General features: G+C 41.1%; 1 protein-coding gene across 12 annotated transcripts in view; it reads right to left on the reverse strand.

Moving 5' to 3' along the window:
- Nucleotides 1-3022: 3022 nt before the first annotated feature.
- Nucleotides 3023-17318, reverse strand: part of LOC100511652 (glycerophosphodiester phosphodiesterase domain-containing protein 4) — an 882168-nt gene continuing 867872 nt past the window's right edge. For 11 of the 12 annotated variants that reach the window (XM_084975427.1, XM_084975426.1, XM_084975423.1 and 8 more), the window contains 3 exons: nucleotides 17018-17100; nucleotides 16175-16227; nucleotides 8531-9299 (listed from right to left, as the gene is read on the reverse strand). In XM_084975427.1, coding sequence (XP_084831553.1) covers nucleotides 8800-9299; nucleotides 16175-16227; nucleotides 17018-17100 — 636 coding nt within the window. In that variant the 3' untranslated portion in view covers nucleotides 8531-8799. Of the gene's footprint in view, nucleotides 3836-8530; nucleotides 9300-16174; nucleotides 16228-17017; nucleotides 17101-17318 lie in introns of those variants that run through there. The other variant, XR_014814764.1, reaches the window with a different exon arrangement.

Raw genomic sequence — 17318 nt, forward strand, 5'->3', positions numbered from 1 at the left:
TTAGGAACCTGGTACAAGGAAGCAAGCTTCTCTGTGAGGTATCACTGGTGAGAGCTCTTCCTTCCAAGCCTGGAGTGTTCCCCTGACTTACCTGCAGTTTTAACCATCGTCCCAGACTCCAGAACAAACATGAGGAGTATGTGGCTTGGCTTTTGGTCAGGATCCTAGGTCCAGTTAGAGTTCAGTCAGGTCAGCTTAGGTCTAGGGAAGGGACTCTAGGGCTGAGAAACAGACTGCTCATTCAGTAACTAATGTCTCAGTGCCTTCAATATCTGGGGATTGAGCCTTTGGCCCCTGAGTTCAACAGCAGAGCCATTAGCAGTGAGGCTTCCTGGACTAAGCTCAACTGGTAGAGACTTTACAGTCACTCCTGGAGGTAGGTATGCAGAATTTGAGAAATCCACGAGTGTAGGGTCACAGCAGTTTAGAACCCTAGGTGGATGAATCTAACCCTTCAACCTTGTGGCTGGGGAGACACTCAGGGTGGGACAGGATTTGCCTTTGTCCAGGCCCGTTTCCATTACAGTTTCCTGGGAGCTGTGTTCTGGGTCTGAGTGGGCAGCCCTGTCCCACTCTGTGCTCTGTTTATCTTCTTGATGCTGTTTCCAGGGCTACAAGATGGATGACCTCCTGACATCCTATATTAGCCAGATGCTCGCGGCCATGAGCAAACAGCAGGGCTTCAAGAGTGGCAAGTGAGCAGTGGGAAGGTAGCCCTGACTCTGTGTCTTCTCTTTAGGCAGCAGCTGGCTCAGGACTATTGGCTACCTCTGCAGCCAGGGGAGATCTTTGCCATATAGTCGGTGAGGCTGGGTCAGCTGGCCACCATTAACCATAACAACATGACCTCTGATTCTTATTACAGAGAGATGGCCTTGCAGCTCCCTTCCACCCACCCCTGAAACACCGGGTTGGTTTTAGTCCTGGCTTACCATGGCCTTCCCAGTTGTAAGAGCCTGTGGTCTTTAGATGCCATTCTTAGACCAGCCCTATCATGCAACTTCTTTTGACTTTCTGTGCACCACTGGGATAGGGAATCAAGAGGACAATGTAAACCAAACCAACAAAACCAAGAATATTCTGAAACCTAAGGGACTGGCTCAACTCCCCTAAGTCCAGGAGCCTCGGCTGGGGTGAAGAAGACAGGCCACTTTTATATACTACAATGTGAGTGTTGAGTCCCTGTCCAAGCACCCCCTGATCATCTCGGGGCATAAAGTATGTGTTTCATCCTCTGACCGTGTAGTGTCTTTGCTGAGAGATGGGAAGGGCGGTGTGTGGGGCCAGGACAGAGTCCTGTGGGAAAATGGCCTCTGTAACTGTCTCCTTGGTCTGCGTGTGCAGGGTCAAACTAGTCTGGGTTTGGGGGCTAGAATGCCCGAGCCCACAGTGTGCTTGAAAGGGACTTAAAGGGACTGGCTAGGACCAGGGCAGGTTGGGGGGAAATGCTGATGTCAGCCCGGGAGATGGAAACCTGAGCGTGGATGGGCTGGAGATCTAAAAGGGGAACCAGCTTCTGGGCCTTATCTAGGGAACCTGGATCCAGAACGACCCTTTAACCTGGCCAGAATCATCTTGGCTCATCAAGAAACCTCCAAAAACCCCAGGAAAAATGCTGCTTTGGGTTAAATTCTTACATCCAGTGGGTGCTTATAAAATATTACTTTGTGACCAGGATGGAACAAACAAGTCTGGACATGACCTGGGGAGGTCTACGGTGGGGTCTTCATATGCGGAAGGTGTGCTTTGGTGGTGAGGCATCCTTCCTGACTGTGGCTGGAATAAGTGCCTGGAAAAGTGATGAGGACTATCCCCCTGACGCAGGCATATTTTTAATCTTCCCTCAAGGTCCCCTTGATACTTCAGCAGAGCTATCCCAGTTCTACTTGCCCTCATATACCCAAGTGGCTGGGATCACCTGTAACTAGGCATTGAATCACTCCACAGGGAGTGTTACTTCTGTTCTCTCCAGATGTCTGTGTGGGAGCCAGAGAAGCTAGCTGTTGAAATGGAGGTCCCAAACCAGAGACCCCTGCTTTCTGGGATGACAGTGTTGCTATCTAAGGATTTCATGCCCAAGACATGTTTATAATGACTCCACAGGATAAATCACAGCCAGTGTTATGGTGGTCTTCCCCTACATACCATCAAATAGATGGGGATACTCAGGTCCAAAGAAGGAGTGTGAATAGGTGATGGTCAAATAGTGCACTTCAATTAACTGCTTCTAACATCGGACTCCCAGACAAAAGGGGCTTGAGACGCTTGTTCTAAGTTCTAGTTTCCCTCCAAGGCCAAAGGCTATTGGGTGGACATGAGATTATACCAATCATCTCATTGTGGAATTAGCCAATGACAAGCTATTAGGAAGTACCTAAGTAATCTACTGCATACAGGCTGACAATATGCATGTAGGATGAGATCTTTGCCCCCAACTCATGCTCATGTCACATCTCATTATCTGACTCAGGTATCATCTCCTAGTCTTTGTCAGTCTCAGTGACCAGAGAAGGGTCCAAAGAGTCTCAATTACCTTATGACTTTCCTGAAAGGTTCTTTATTGGTGAACATGCTCGTGTTCACCACAGCCATTCTTTTAGCAGGGAATATTATAAAAGTTTAGGATAAGATAAATCCTATGACACACAGAGAGCAAACAATTCTAGCTCCAAGACAACTATTTTCCCCTTGTTCATACCATTGAGATGCATTCTTTATAGAAAGCCCGGACCAGAATGGTTTTCCTGACAACCTCAATGGATCTTCTGCATTCCTTTCTTTAACATCAGATCACCCTGAGGCACAGAGAAGAAAATGAAGAAGGCAAAAAAATAAAAAAAAATAAAGTGCAACAACAACAAAAAATATTGCAACCAAGTATACTGATTTCCCTTTTACCGAGTTCTAAGCCCCACCACTGGCTCCAGGACTTCTGGGAGGCATGAGGGAGGTGATGGAGCTTGCTGGCTGGACGTGAAACCACAGCTGGAAAGGGTTTTTGAACTTATCAGCAAGAACAATATTTATTCTAATAAATGCACAATTTATTGTTAAAAAAAAAAAGAAAGAAAATGAAGAGGCAAGGTATGGCTAAATTTTCCCTAAGAACATACTATAGAAGAATGACTTCATGATAGTGGAGCAAGAATATACTGTTTTAAAGGATTCCTGGCAGGATGATTCAACAATGGGAGTCTCAGGATTGAATTTCATGATAAGGGCCTCTTTGAAGGGTTCTGTGAGTCCCAAGGTCTCTGTGGCAGAGTATCACTATGTCTCAATGAAGGGGACCTGTCTGATGACCCTTTGGATGGGAACTTTGTTTGACAGTCTTCTTGGGGAATACTGGTGGCATGGCCTCCCCCTTGGGTGGCAATGGTGGTTTGACATCCAACTTGGTGAACACTAGCGGCTTGATCCTCTCTGTGGGAGACTTGGGTGGTTTGACATTCCCCGTGTTGAGCACTGGTGGTATAATGCCATTCCTGCAGGAGGGGGTTTGACGTTCTTGTTGGGTGTCACTGGTGGTTTAACATACTTCTTGGGGGATACTGGCTGTGTGACATCCTCCTCAAGGGGCACCATTAGTTTAATGTGTCCTTTGTGGAACACTGGTGGTTTGCATCCTCCTTGGGGGGCACTGGTGATCTGATTTCCTTGGAAAGCCCTGGTAGAATATTGTTTCCTTTGGGAGGGTACTGGTGGTTTGATGGCATCTTCCTTGGGGGCCGCTGTAATACAGAGGGAACTTGGGTATCTGAAGATTCTTTGGATCTAGGCTTACCAGAAGGTAGGCATGATTCTTCGCCTATGTTAGGGGCTGTTTCCATAATGTCTGGGGGGTGGGGGATAAAAAAGACATACATACAGATTCCTTAATGTTACACTACCCCAATCTGTGTTTATTATGTGGTGAACTCAAAGATATCTATTAAATGTTAGAACCACTCCCAGCCCCTCAGGCTCATGCTTCTAAGCTTCCTCCCCCAAGACTTTGGGCAAACTTATACATGGCCTTTCAATTCCTTCTGGTGCAAAAAAAGTCCATTATGTGAGGGTAAGGCTTACCAAGGAAGCTCTCACAAAGTAGGGACTAACATTTGCTTAAAGATTATATATTTTACAATAAATGCTTTCAAATAAGCATATAGAAAAATGAACACATTTTCCCAGTAGAATTTAAGCTTCTAGAGGGAAGAGACTTTGACTCCCTTGCTGCTATATTTCCAGTTCCCAGAAAAATGTGTGTCACATACTAGGTGCTTGGTAAATATTGTCTGACTAATTATTAGTAGAAAAACTGGTAAGAGAGAGTTACAGAATTTAGACCTACTTCATAAAAAAAAAATTGTAATGGATAAAACACAAGGAAAAAAGCTTATTTAAATTAATTAAAAACAATAATTTTTGAGTTCCCATTGTGTCTCAGTGGGTTAAGGACCCAATGTAGTATCCATGAGGAAGCAGGTTCGATCCTGGCCTCATTAGTGGGTTAAGGATCTGACATTGATGTATGTTGTGGCATAGGTTGCAAATGTGGCTGGGATATGGTGTTGCCACGGCTGTGGCATAGGCCTGCAGTTGCAGCTCCAATTTAACCCCTAGTCCAGGAACTTCCATATGCCACAGGTATGAACATAAAAAAGAAAAAAAAGCAATAATAGTGTGGAAATATGAGGCTCAAATCAAGAAAAACATGATAATCCAAAGACATCAGCCCACACCAAACTATATACTGTCTACAATAAACTCACTTTAGATATAAAGACAGATAGATTAAAGGTAAAAGGATAGAAAAAACTGTGATATCGTTGTACAACAATAAATGGAGTAAAATTCACTGAGTTAAAAAAGGATAGAAAAACATATATCTTTTTAACTCTATTGAAAAGAAAGATGAAGTTACTGTTAATACTGCACCAAGTAGATTTCAGGGCAAAAGTGTCAACCAGTGCTAAGACATCAAGTAAGAGAAGTATATTTATTATCTAAGGAAGGATTTCCAGAGAATAATGCTGGCTAGCTGTGCATCTCCCCACACATTCTCTTAATGACCATAGAGAGCAACAAGGAGAGAACAAACAAACAAACAAAAAACAGAAAAAACATCCCCTCAAACAAAAGAATAGGGAAGAATACAAACAGCAAGTTAAGCAGGTGTGGAAATAAAGCCCAGGAAGCAGCAGAGTTAGTGCTGGAGCTCTCAGTGGTGAGAAGAGATCAGAGAGAAGTATGAAGAAGAGTGAAAAATGCAGGGAAGCTTTTGTGAGGGGTGGCACCTGGAAAAGGTCAAACAAAGGTTTACCCTAAGAAGGAGAGATCTCACGTGGAACAGGAACTACTGAGAGCAGATCAGAATCCTGGCAGTGAGAGCACTGGGATCGAAAGGAAAGGATTCCAAAGTTTAGGAGACTGGAAAGAAGTCTTGGAAGATGGCTTCTAACAGAAGGGGGGGGGGGAGGAATACTGGAAGGTGGTGGAATCCTATGGAGGCAGCAGCCAGTTTCTAAAGAAAAGTTAGGAGGAATCTGACATTAGGGATGCTACTGTAACATGACAGATTAGAAAGATCACGGGAATCCTGTCTCCCACAGGGTCACTATACATTAAAAAAAAAAAAACCTGCTTTTAATTTGAGCAACAAAAGAAGGAAACTTCAAACTAGGAAAAATGGAACATGTCCAAGATTCTTCTCTTCTAACACATTATATAATTTACCAACTAATAATCAGTTCATGAAATTCAATATATTATACTATGAACTAGAAAAATTACACTAAAGCATTTTTATGGAGACACTATGAGAACCAACAGAATATTATGCCATGAAGCAAAGTAAGAGTCCAACATGAATTAAATAAAAGTTTTTAAAAAGCAACTACATATTTGAAAGAATACCATGAAACAAAAATGAGAAAACTCAGATATGGGAAAGCAATAGGAAGATATGAAATGGAAACAGGCAGGACTGAATGAAAATGAATAAAAAGATAAGAGATTACTTGCAAGGAATATAAACGATAAAAGCTGAATAAGTGGCATAAAGAACACCAATGTCCAGGAATTCCTGTTGTGGCTCAGTGGTTAACGAATCTGACTAGGAAGCATGAGGTTGTGGGTTCGATCCCTGGCCTTGCTCAATGGGTTAAGGATCCAGCGTTGCCGTGAGCTGTGGTGTAGGTACAGACGCGGCTCGGATCTTGCGTTGCTGTGGCTCTGGCGTAGGAGGGCAGCTATAGCTCCGATTCAACCCCTAGCCTGGGAACCTCCATATGCCGCAGAAGCAGCCCAAGAAATGGCAAAAAGACAAAAAGACAAAAAATAAAAATAAAAATGTCCAAACTCAGGAAAATAAAACAAATGAGGTAATAAAAACAGATTAGAGAGAATCTGTAATGAACAATCCAAAAAGGAATTTTTTAAAAATCCATTTACAATAGAACCAAAAAGAATAAAATATTTATGAATAAATTTAGCAACAAAAAATAAAGTCTTGAACACTGAAAACTACCCCCCTAAAAAAAGCCTGCTGAAAGTAATTAAAGAAGATATATATAAATGGAAAGATATCCCAGGTTCATAGATTAGAAGACTTAATATTGTTGACATGACAATACTACCCAAAGTACTCTACAGATTTGATGCAATCTCTACCAAGTTCCCAAGGGCATTTTTTTTTCTTTTATAGACACACCTGTGGCATATGGAAGTTCCCAGACTAGAGGTCAAATCAGAGCTGCAGGCACAGGCCTACTCCACAGCCCTGGCAACAGCAGATCCAAGCTGCATCTTCAAACTATGCTGCAGCTTGCGGCAACACCAGATCCTTAACCCAGTGAGCAAGGCCAGGGATTGAATCCACATCTTCACAGACACTATGTCAGGATCTTAACCTGCTGTGCCCATGGGAACTCCAAATGGCATTTTTTAATATTAAAATTCATATGAATTGCAAGGGTACCTGGAAAGTCAAACAATCTTAAAAAAAAAAAAAAGGAACAAAATGGGAGGACTTACACACCCATTTTCAAAATTTACCACAAAGCTACAGTAATCAAAACACTGATACTGGCATAAATGCAGACATATAGACCAATGGAATAGGACAGAGAGCCCAGAAATATGGTCAATTCATCTTAGGCAAGGGTGCGAAGACCATTCAATGGGGACAGGTCAGGCTTTTCAACAAGTAGTACTGGGAAAACTTGGAAAAGAATGAAGTTGGACCCTTACTTAACACCATATATGAATATGAACTCAAAAATGGATCGAAGACCTAAATGTATGTGCTAAAACTATAAAACCCTCAGAAGAAAAAATTGCTGTCTGATTTGACCCTTAGCATGGGAACCTCCATGTACCACAGGTGCAGCCCTAAAAAAAAAAAAAAAAAAGACAAGATAAAATTTGTTACATATAGGGAGTTCCCACTGCGGCTCAGTGGTTAACAAATCCGACTGGGAACCATGAGGTTGCAGGTTTGATCCCTGGCCTCGCCCGGTGGGTTGAGGATCTGGCATTGCTGTGAGCTGTGGTGTGGGTCGCAGATGCGGCTCAAATCCCACGTTGCTGTGGCTGTGGTGTCAGCCAGCGGCTACAGCTCTGGTTGGACCCTTAGCTGGGAACCTCCATATGTGCCATGGGTGCGGTCCTAGAAAAGGCAAAAAGACAAAAAATTTTTGAAAAAAATTTGTTACATATATCCTATCATTTTTTAAAAAAACAAAAAAGACTGTTACTAAAGTTTTGTTTGACTAATGTTGTGTCTACCTAATGTGCACTCGTTCCGTTCCTTTCCCAAATCATTTCCAATCTTCAAATTCCAGTTCTAATTTTTCTCATTAGAAATCTAACTTCCCAGGCTCCTTCCAGTTCCAAAGTTTGTCACTTTTTTTTCTGGATTTCAAGAACTGTCACTGTCTGAGTGAATTAATTTGACAGTTAATGATTTTCTGCCTGGTGACAGTTCTTCTGCTTTCTTACCTTAAAAAAATTTTAAACATTTATATGTAGAAACAGATTAATTTAAACTCAATATCATCTTGACTAGACTACGTACACTAGATTAAATCTTATCTAAGTAAGTGGCAATATCCTATTCTTGATGTTAGTAAAGATGAAAGTTTTCAGAACTTGTGCCTGGGTTTGATTAATAACAGATTTTAAAATATTCCATTTTATCCCCATTCACCACTTCTTTCACTTGTAGATCCCAGGAATTTCTTCTTTCAGGTTCTCCAGGTTGATGAAGCTCTAGACACTTGCTGTGGGTCTGATTTTTAGTCATTAGGTTGGCACAGGATTATGCGCATCGCCCCAGTGGGGGAGCAGCCAATGATAAGCTATAGACAGCACCCCACTTAGGCTGGATTAAAGAATGTGTGTGTGGGATGAGATCTTTGCCCCCAACTCATGCTCATGTCATCTCTAGCTCTCTGACTCAGGACGGCATAATGCTGGCACTCATCTAGCCTCTGTCAGCCTGAGTGACCACAGAGGGGCCCGAAGAATAGACCATTTACCTTCAGGGTTCCTGAGAGATTGTCTTTATTTACACGCTGATGTTCACCACAGATGAGATAAAACCTGTAACACTCCGAGAACAACGAGCTCCAGCTTGAAGACCACAAAACTATTTTTCCTTACCTATCCCTGTAAGATGCTTTTTTTTAAATAGGAAGGATAAACCAGAGCGGTTTTCCTAAGAGCCTTAATGATTCTTCTGCACTGCTTTCTTGAGGCCTCCACACCATCACCACACTTAGGCACAGAGAGGAAGAAGAAGGGGGCGAGTTGTGACTAATCCTTCTTTGAAGAAATCCCTAAGGAAAACAGGCTGGATGTGGTGGAATAAATCAAAGAGGATTCTTCGGATGATTCAACAGCTGGGAGCTTTTCAGGTTGTGTTTTAGGATGAGAGATTTCTGTGGGGGAAATTCTCTCATGTGCCTCCAAGGCGGACAATGTATTTTGGAAGGGAGCCTCTCTCGTGGACTCCTGGACCGCTGCTTGGGTAGGTTCAAAGGCCTTCATGGTGTGCAGCGGTTGTCTAAAGTAATCCTTGTGAACCATGGGTTTCTTGATGGTTTCCTTGACTGACTCTTGTTTTCTAGCTTTCTTCTCGGGCACTACTGAAAAATGGCTAGAGTGTGGTTGCTTCCTTATGCTCCTGGTTAAAGATGGGTAGTGGGCTGTGTGAGTCCAAGGGATCTCCCTAACGCGGGTGGGAGGCTCCATGGATAAATTTGAAGCTTTTTGACTCTGACGTTTTCCCTTTTGGAGGTTTGTACTCTGAGATTCTGTGGGATAGAAAAGAAAAAAACAACAACAACACATTCCTCAAATGTCACTTCTCTAATCTTTGCCAGTCATGTGGTAAAATCCTAGTCATCTTTCAAATGTTAGCTCCTCACTTACCACCTTGGGTCCTTTCTTCCTATTTCTCTCCCTTCCCAGGCTTTGGGCAGTCTTTGCTGACGTCCTCGATTCAGCATGGTGCTGGAGTTTAATAGTCTCTACGTGAGGTTTTAGTGCATCATGGAAGCCTCAGAAGGCAAAGACTGACATTTACTTAAAGTGCATGCATTTCACAACCACTGTTTCCAAATCATTTTGAATAGAAAAATCAACACATTCTCCATTAGAATGTGAGCTTTTTAAGGACAGTCTTTGTCTTGTTTGCCACCACATGCACAGTGCTTAGAAGTGTCTGCCACACAGCAAGTGCTCAAAAATAATTTTTATCTCACTGATAGACAAAAAATAGATGGAGACTTTCAGTAATGGAGCTAGGACATTTACTCCTATCAAAGACAAATTAAAAATGGATAATATATACAACCAAGAAAACATCTTAAATTTATCTAAGAATTTACAATGTATGGGGAGAAACGATGGGGCCAAAACCTAGATGAAAGTGAGATTCCAGAGAAATAAACCCCACACTTGGTTATAGTTGCCCTGAGTGTAATTTCAATACTGATAAGAGCTGAACATGAGAGCTTCATTTCTTGTCAGCTTCATAGACGATTTCTATTGCACTTGAACTGACCTGGTAGGTCAATTCCACGACAACCAGTGTCTATGATATTAAGATTTCTAGTTAATGAAAGTGGTATGCTGCTCCATTTATCTGGGTCTTCTTTCTCTCACTAAACTGGTGTAGTTTTCAATGACCAATCATCTATCTTCTTTGCAAGGGCTTGCAACATTTCCCTTAATCTTTCCAATTTATGTTTTTATGCTGCTGTAAATGATGCCATTTTAACTTAAAATTTCCAATTATTCACTGATGATATATAGACATGCAATTGACTTTTTCTGTATACTAACTTTGTATCCTAAGACATTGCTTTTTAGTTCTGGCAGATTTTTTGATTCATTAGAATTTTTAATGTAAATAATAACTTCAAATCGAGAGATTTATTTCTTCTTTATGCCTATTATTATTTTTTATGCCTATTATTTATCTTAGTGAACTGGCTAGGATATCCAGCACAATGCCAAACAGAAGTGATAAGATCAGATATCCCTGTTCATTGCTTTATTTTTTAATTGAAGTACAGTTCATTTACACTGTATCTGGATACAGCAAAATGACCCAGATACATGTATGTATTCTTATTTTTCTCCATTATTGTTTATCATAGGATATGCAGTTCCTTGTGCTATACAGTAGAACATTATTGTTTAGTAGTTTGTACCTGCTAATCCTCAAACTCCTAATTTATTCCTTCCCTACCCCATTTCTTCTTTGGTAACCATAAGTTTCTTTCCTATGTCTGTGTATCTACTTCTGTTTTGTAAATAAGTTAATTTGTGTTATATTTTAGATTCCACATATAATTGATACCATATGGTATTTGTCTTTCTCTTTGTGACTTAGTATGATAATCTCTAGGTCCATTCATGTTGCTGCAGGTGGTAATTATTTCCCTTTTTAACAGCTGGGGAGTATTCCACTATTTGTCTGTGTGTATATACATATATGCATACATTTACACATATGTATATACACACATATGTATACACATATACATATACACATATACACACATATGTGTATATGACTTAGTATGATAATCTCTAGGTCCATCCATGTTGCTGCAGGTGGTAATTATTTCCCTTTTTAGCAGCTGAAGAGTATTCCACTGTGTGTCTGTGTGTATATACATATATACATATATGTATACATATACACACATACATATGTGTACATATGTACACACATATACACGTATACATACATGTGTGTATACACATGTAGACACATTTACATACATATACACACATGTATATACACATATTATATATGGTATATGTATACACACATATGTATATGTGTATATACACATATGTGTATATACACATGTACATATACACACATATATGTATACACACACATATACACACACACACATACTTACGTACATAGAAGAGGTATATTTTCAAATTAGAATTTTCTCTGGATATATGCCCAGGATTGGAATTGCTAGATCATACAGCAACTCTATTTTTTGTTTTTTAAGGAACCTCCAACTATTTTCCATAGTGGCTGCATCAATTTACATTCTTATCAACAGCGTAGGAGGGTTCCCTATTCTCCAGAACCTCTCCAGCATTTTTTATTTGTAGATCTTTTAATGATGACCATTTTGGCTGGTGATGTGGTAACACTGTAGTTTTGATTTGTATTTCTTAGTAATTAGCAAAGTTGAGCATCTTTTCTTGTGCCTACTGGCCAACCACATGTCTGCTTTGGAGAAATGTCTATTTAGGCCTTCTGCCTATTTTTTGATTGGGTTGTTTGCTTTTTATGATACTGAGTTGAATAAGCTATTCATATATTTTGGAGACTAAGCCCTTGTTGGTCACATCATTGGCAAATATTTTCTCCCATTCCACAGACTGTCTTTTCATTTTGTTTATGGTTTCCTTTTCTGTGTGAAAGCTTCTAGGTTTGATTAATTCCATTTGTTTATTTTTGCTTTTACTTCTATTGCCTTGGGAGGCTGACCTAGGAAAACATTAGTAGAATTTATGACAGAGAATGTTCTGCCTATGTTCTCTTTAAGGAGTTTTGTGTGTCATGTCTTATAGTTCAGTTTTTACGCCATTTTGAGTTAATTTTTGTGTATGGTGTAAGGGTGTGTTTTAATTTCACTGCTTTATATGCACCTGTTTGGTTTTCCCAACACAACTTGCTGAAGAACTCTTTTTTACAATTACATATTCTAGCTTCTTTTGTCAAAGACTAATTGACCATAGATGTGTGGGTTTATTTCTGGGCTCTCTATTCTGCTCCATTGATCCATATGTCTATTTGTGTGCCAATACCACACTGTTTCAATTACTGTTACTTTGTCATATTTTCTGAAGTCTGGGAGGGTTATACCTTCTGCTTTGTTCATTTTCTCAGGATTGCTTTGGCAATCCTGGCTCTTTCATGGATCCATACAAATTTTAGAATTATTTGCTCTAGTTCTGTGAAAAATTTAATGGGTAGTTTCATAGGAATCACATTAATCTGTAGACTGCTTTGAGTAATAGAGCCATTTTAACAATATCAGTTCTTCCAATCCAAAAGCATTGGATATCTCTCCATTTCTTTAAATCATGCTCAATTTCCTTTATCAATGTTTTATACTTCTCAGTATATAAGGCTTTCATTTCCTAGGTAAGGTTTATTCCTAATTATTTTATTTTTTGATGTGGTTTTAGAGGGGATTTCTTTCCCTTTCCCTTTCTGATACGTTATTTTTAGTGTGAAGAAATGCAATTGATTTCCATATGTTAATCTTGTATCTTGCTACTTTGCTGAATTTGTTTATCAGTCCTAATAGTTTCTGTGTGGAGTCTTTAGGGTTTTCTATATATAGGATCATGTCTTCTGTATATCATGACAATTTTACCTCTTCTCTTCCAATTTGGATAACTTTTTTTCTTTCTAATTGCTGGAGCAAGGCCTTCAAATGCTATAAGTGGTGAGAATGGACATTCTTTTCTTTGCCAGAATTTTACAGTAAGCCTTTCAGGTTTTCACCATTTAGTATTAAGTTGGCTGTGCATTTGTCATAAATGGCTTTTCTTATGTTGAATTATGTTTCCTCTCTGCCAACTTTGGTAAGTTTTTTTATCATGAAAGGATGTTGAAATGTTTTCTTCCAACTTTCCTGTAACTTTAATCAAAAAAAATTTAAGGGAGTTCCTGTCGTGGCACAGTGGTTAACGAATCCGACTAGGAACCATGAGGTTGCGGGTTCGGTCCCTGCCCTTGCCCAGTGGGTTAAGGATCTGGTGTTGCCGTGAGCTGTGGTGTAGGTCACAGACGTGGCTCGGATCCCGCGTTGCTGTGGCTCTGGTGTAGGCCGGTGGCTACAGCTCCGATTAGACCCCTAGCCTGAGAACCTCCATATGCCTCGGGAGTGGCCCAAGAAATAGCGCAAAAAAAAAAAAAAAAAAAAAAAGACAAAAAAAATTTAAATTATAGTTGATTTCAATGTGCCAATTTCTCCTGTACAGCAGTGACTTTTATATATATATATACATTACGTTGAATTGTACTGAATGCCTGTTTTGCATCTTAGATGATCATGCAATTTTTGTCTTTTCTTTTATTGATGCCTTTAAAAGGCTGAAAAAAATACATCCTGAACCTGTAGAGGTGATGAAAACCTTCTGGTGGCAGCAGCAGGTGCAGCAATGTGTAAGCCCCATTCCCAGGAGTGGTTGTGCTGCAAGATGTGCCACTATGTGTTCAAGGCTCTATTCTATCAAACATGAATGAAACTGGGCTGAGGTTCTAGCCTCTTTCCAGTCTTCCTTGTTCCTTCTCTGATTCTAAATTTGGTCCTGCCCCTTCTAGGTACTCAAACAGCCTTTCAATGTATTTACTTAGATCTGGCAAAATTGGCTTTTGCAAATGGACAAGAAAAACTCTTAAAAACAAGAAAAAGTCTTTATTTTCTACTCAACTTATTTTCTTATCATCACTTCAGCATGGTATGAAGTGGGGATCAAGTTAACATTTTTTAAATCTAATTTACATAGTTTTCTTTTTTTAACTTTCCCTCAAAAATTCTCCAGACCCGAGAGAGGATGCTTTGTCTTGCCTCATTGGCACAGGTTCAAAAATACCTCACATGGAATGTGCAGATAAAGCCTGTGTGGTGTTCAGCATAAAGAAAACACACACACACACACACACACACACAACTACTCTCTCCCACCCATGCCTCCCTCACCATTTCCATAATCTCTTCATTTCTTGGCTGGATTACTGTTACAGACTGAATTGTGTACCCTACAGATTCGTATGTTGAAGCCATAACCTCCAATACCTCAAAACCTGACTATATTTGGAAACTGGGCCTTTAAAGAGGTGATTAAAACGAGGCCAGTGGGGTAAACCCTGGTCCAACTGAGCAGAGAAGAGAAAAACTGAACACAGAGAGGATATGAGGGGGTGCAGAGGGGACACATGGGGCGGGGCGGGGGAGGCGCACAGAAGTAAGGCTGCATGAGGACAAAGCAAGAAAGTGGCTATTTACAAGCCAAGGAAAGAGCTCTCAGAAGAGACGAAACCTGCCGACACAATGATCTTGGACCTCTAGCCTCCAGAACTGTGAGAAAATAAAGGTCTGTTGTGTAAGCCACCCGGTCTTTGGTATTTTGTTATGATAGCCCCAGTTTGTTCATACGACTACTGAAAAATCATAAAGCAGCTGGAATGCAGACTTCAGTCTTAACAGCTGACAGAGTGGACTTCTCAAAAGCCAGGTAATTCAGACTTGAATCTCTCTGTCCCTTAAGAGATTTTAGTGAACTTGGCTTGAACCTAGTTTCACAAAATGAAAGTCTATTTCCTGTCATTTAATTTATTCACATTTCTGAACTTTTTTATGGTCCCTGTGAATCCATTCTGCAACTCTAAGTACTATATGAGTTTAACCCTTTGCCAACTGGTACACAGCATCTCATAATCTTCACCACTATCCACAAGAAATTAAACTAATTCATAATTTTGTGACCGTACCATCTTTACTTAAGGATCCAAGAGCTATGAGAGGAAACTGTACCATGTACTGCACAGTCCTCTGACTCCTAACGGGTTTATCCTCTGATGTTGCACTGGCTTCCCAAACCAGTAACTCACTGTGTGATTACAGAATAAACTCTAGCTTCCCTTCTCCTTACTGGGCCTGTCTCAGTTTCTCAACCCCTGAGTTACTCTGATGCATATTAAGTTATTCTGCTATTCCATCCCTTTACACTGAAGTCTAAGCATATTGTTCTCTTGTTTGAAACTCATGTGCCATCACCTGATTGTTTATACGCAAAGCCTAGATCCTAGTTCAGGATTCCAAGACAGCTGCACTTGTCTCCCTCCACCTTCCAATCTCCATCACTCACAGCTGAAGCCCCATAAAGCACATTAAGCCCTGACGGGCATGGAAGCGTCTCTGTCCTGGCCTTCAGTGCCTGGTCTAAGGGTGTCAGCAGCTATGCCTTGCCTGCTTCCTCACTGCTCTCTGTGGGCCACCCTCTTTTCTCTTGGGTCACCCTCTATTGACAGCTTTCAGTTACTTCAGCCTCTCAAGAGTTCCTGGCACAAAGTGGGACTCAATAATTGGGTGATGAATGAATATATCAGCAAGTGAACGGAGTTCCCGTCGTGGCGCAGTGGAAATGAATCCAACTAGGAACCATGAGGTTGCAGGTTTGATCCCTGGCCTCGCTCAGTGGGTTAAGGATCCGGCATTGCCACGAGCCATGGTGTAGGTCGCAGACATGGCTCGGATCTGACATTGCTGCGGCTCTGGTGTAGGTTGGCGGCTGTAGCTCTGATTAGAGGTTCCCTAGCCTTGGAACCTCCATACGCTGTGGGTGAGGCCCTATGAAGACAAAAAAAAAAAAAGTGAACAAAGAAATATCCATATTCGAAATCTTCCAAGGTGTCTCATGGCTTACACAATAAACTCCAACATAATGCCTGATGCCAAAAGCCCCCCAGAATCTGTGCCCAGCCTATCTGTACCAACCTCTTGCTGGTCCCCGCCAAGTGATTTCAGACTCCTTCAACTATTATCAGAAACATTAAGGAAGGCACTGTGTCCCGGAGGCAACGAGCAGGAATAAAGAAACATATGAGGGTGGGATAGGCCTCTGACTTTACCTGTGACAGTGCTGCTGCTTTTGAGTAATGTTTCTTTTTTGCTCTTTCTCCACCTGCAAGGAAGCAGACTACCTATGAGCCTCATAGACCTCTTCCAAAAAAAAAAGCCAATAATCCAAGCAATTATTTGCAATAATTCAGAAAAGAACATCATCCAGTCAAATACTCAATTAGGTAGAGGGTTTGTAGTTTCACCCTTTAAATGACACCTCCAATGAAGAAACGGTGGACATGAGGAGGCCTCAACTATCATGGTCTCTTCTAGCTAATTCTTCTACCAGATGTCCCCTCGCCCACCCTGTACCTTGCAATATTGTAGCATCTGCCTTGCAAGGATTCTCAAATGTCATTTTCTTGGACAGATTTTTTAAGATCTATGACCTGGAAAGGGCAATGATTTTCCCAGGGTCACCCAGCAGCCAAGGGCAAAGCCAGGACAAATATCGAGGCTTCCCAGATTGTGAACTTGCCCTGACACGGCACCCCGCTATGTGCAATTCTGTGGAAAGTGGGACAATTTGGAGGCACTTTGGTGAACAACCTTTGGTCCCTGTCCCCTCCTAGTTGATCCACACTGAATCTGTAGTCACAGGCTTTGGTTAAGCTTTAGTAAGAGTCCTTGTCCTTCATGTGGTCTCATGTTCAGTAGGTAGATGGTGTGTGAGGAGCTGCAGGCAGCATGAGAAGAGATGAGAGGTTCAGACGATACAACCCTGTCTCCCTGAGGATTTGCCATGCGGGATTATGGGGAAAATGTACTTGTTTTTTCTCAAATTTCCGTAAGAACCATTTATACTTTTATTTTAGGAAAAAAATCACTTAAAATTACAAATATATGCTTACCAATGAAAATAAAATATGGCAACAATAAAAACTGCAGAAACACAATCCATGAGAATCCATATGAACATGTAGAAATTTGGTGTCTGCAAAACAGAGAACAGAGTTAAAGGATGTATAGCTGGAAGGGATTTTTAGATCCTGTGGGCCAAGTCCCTTGCTTGGCTGCCAGGGCTGGAGTGAGGGCAGCCCAGACAGAGGAAGCTTGATTGATGAAGTTGGTCTCCAGCACAGAGTATCTGCTGCAATTCTAGCAATCACCGCTTACAAGGGCAGAGGGCTCCACGAGGGATTAAACACATCT

This window comes from Sus scrofa, chromosome 9, assembly GCF_054392235.1.
Source record: "Sus scrofa isolate SSC_HxYL_T2T_F1_AM1 chromosome 9, Sscrofa_HxYL_maternal_Yorkshire_Landrace_v2.0, whole genome shotgun sequence".
NCBI lineage: Eukaryota > Metazoa > Chordata > Mammalia > Artiodactyla > Suidae > Sus > Sus scrofa.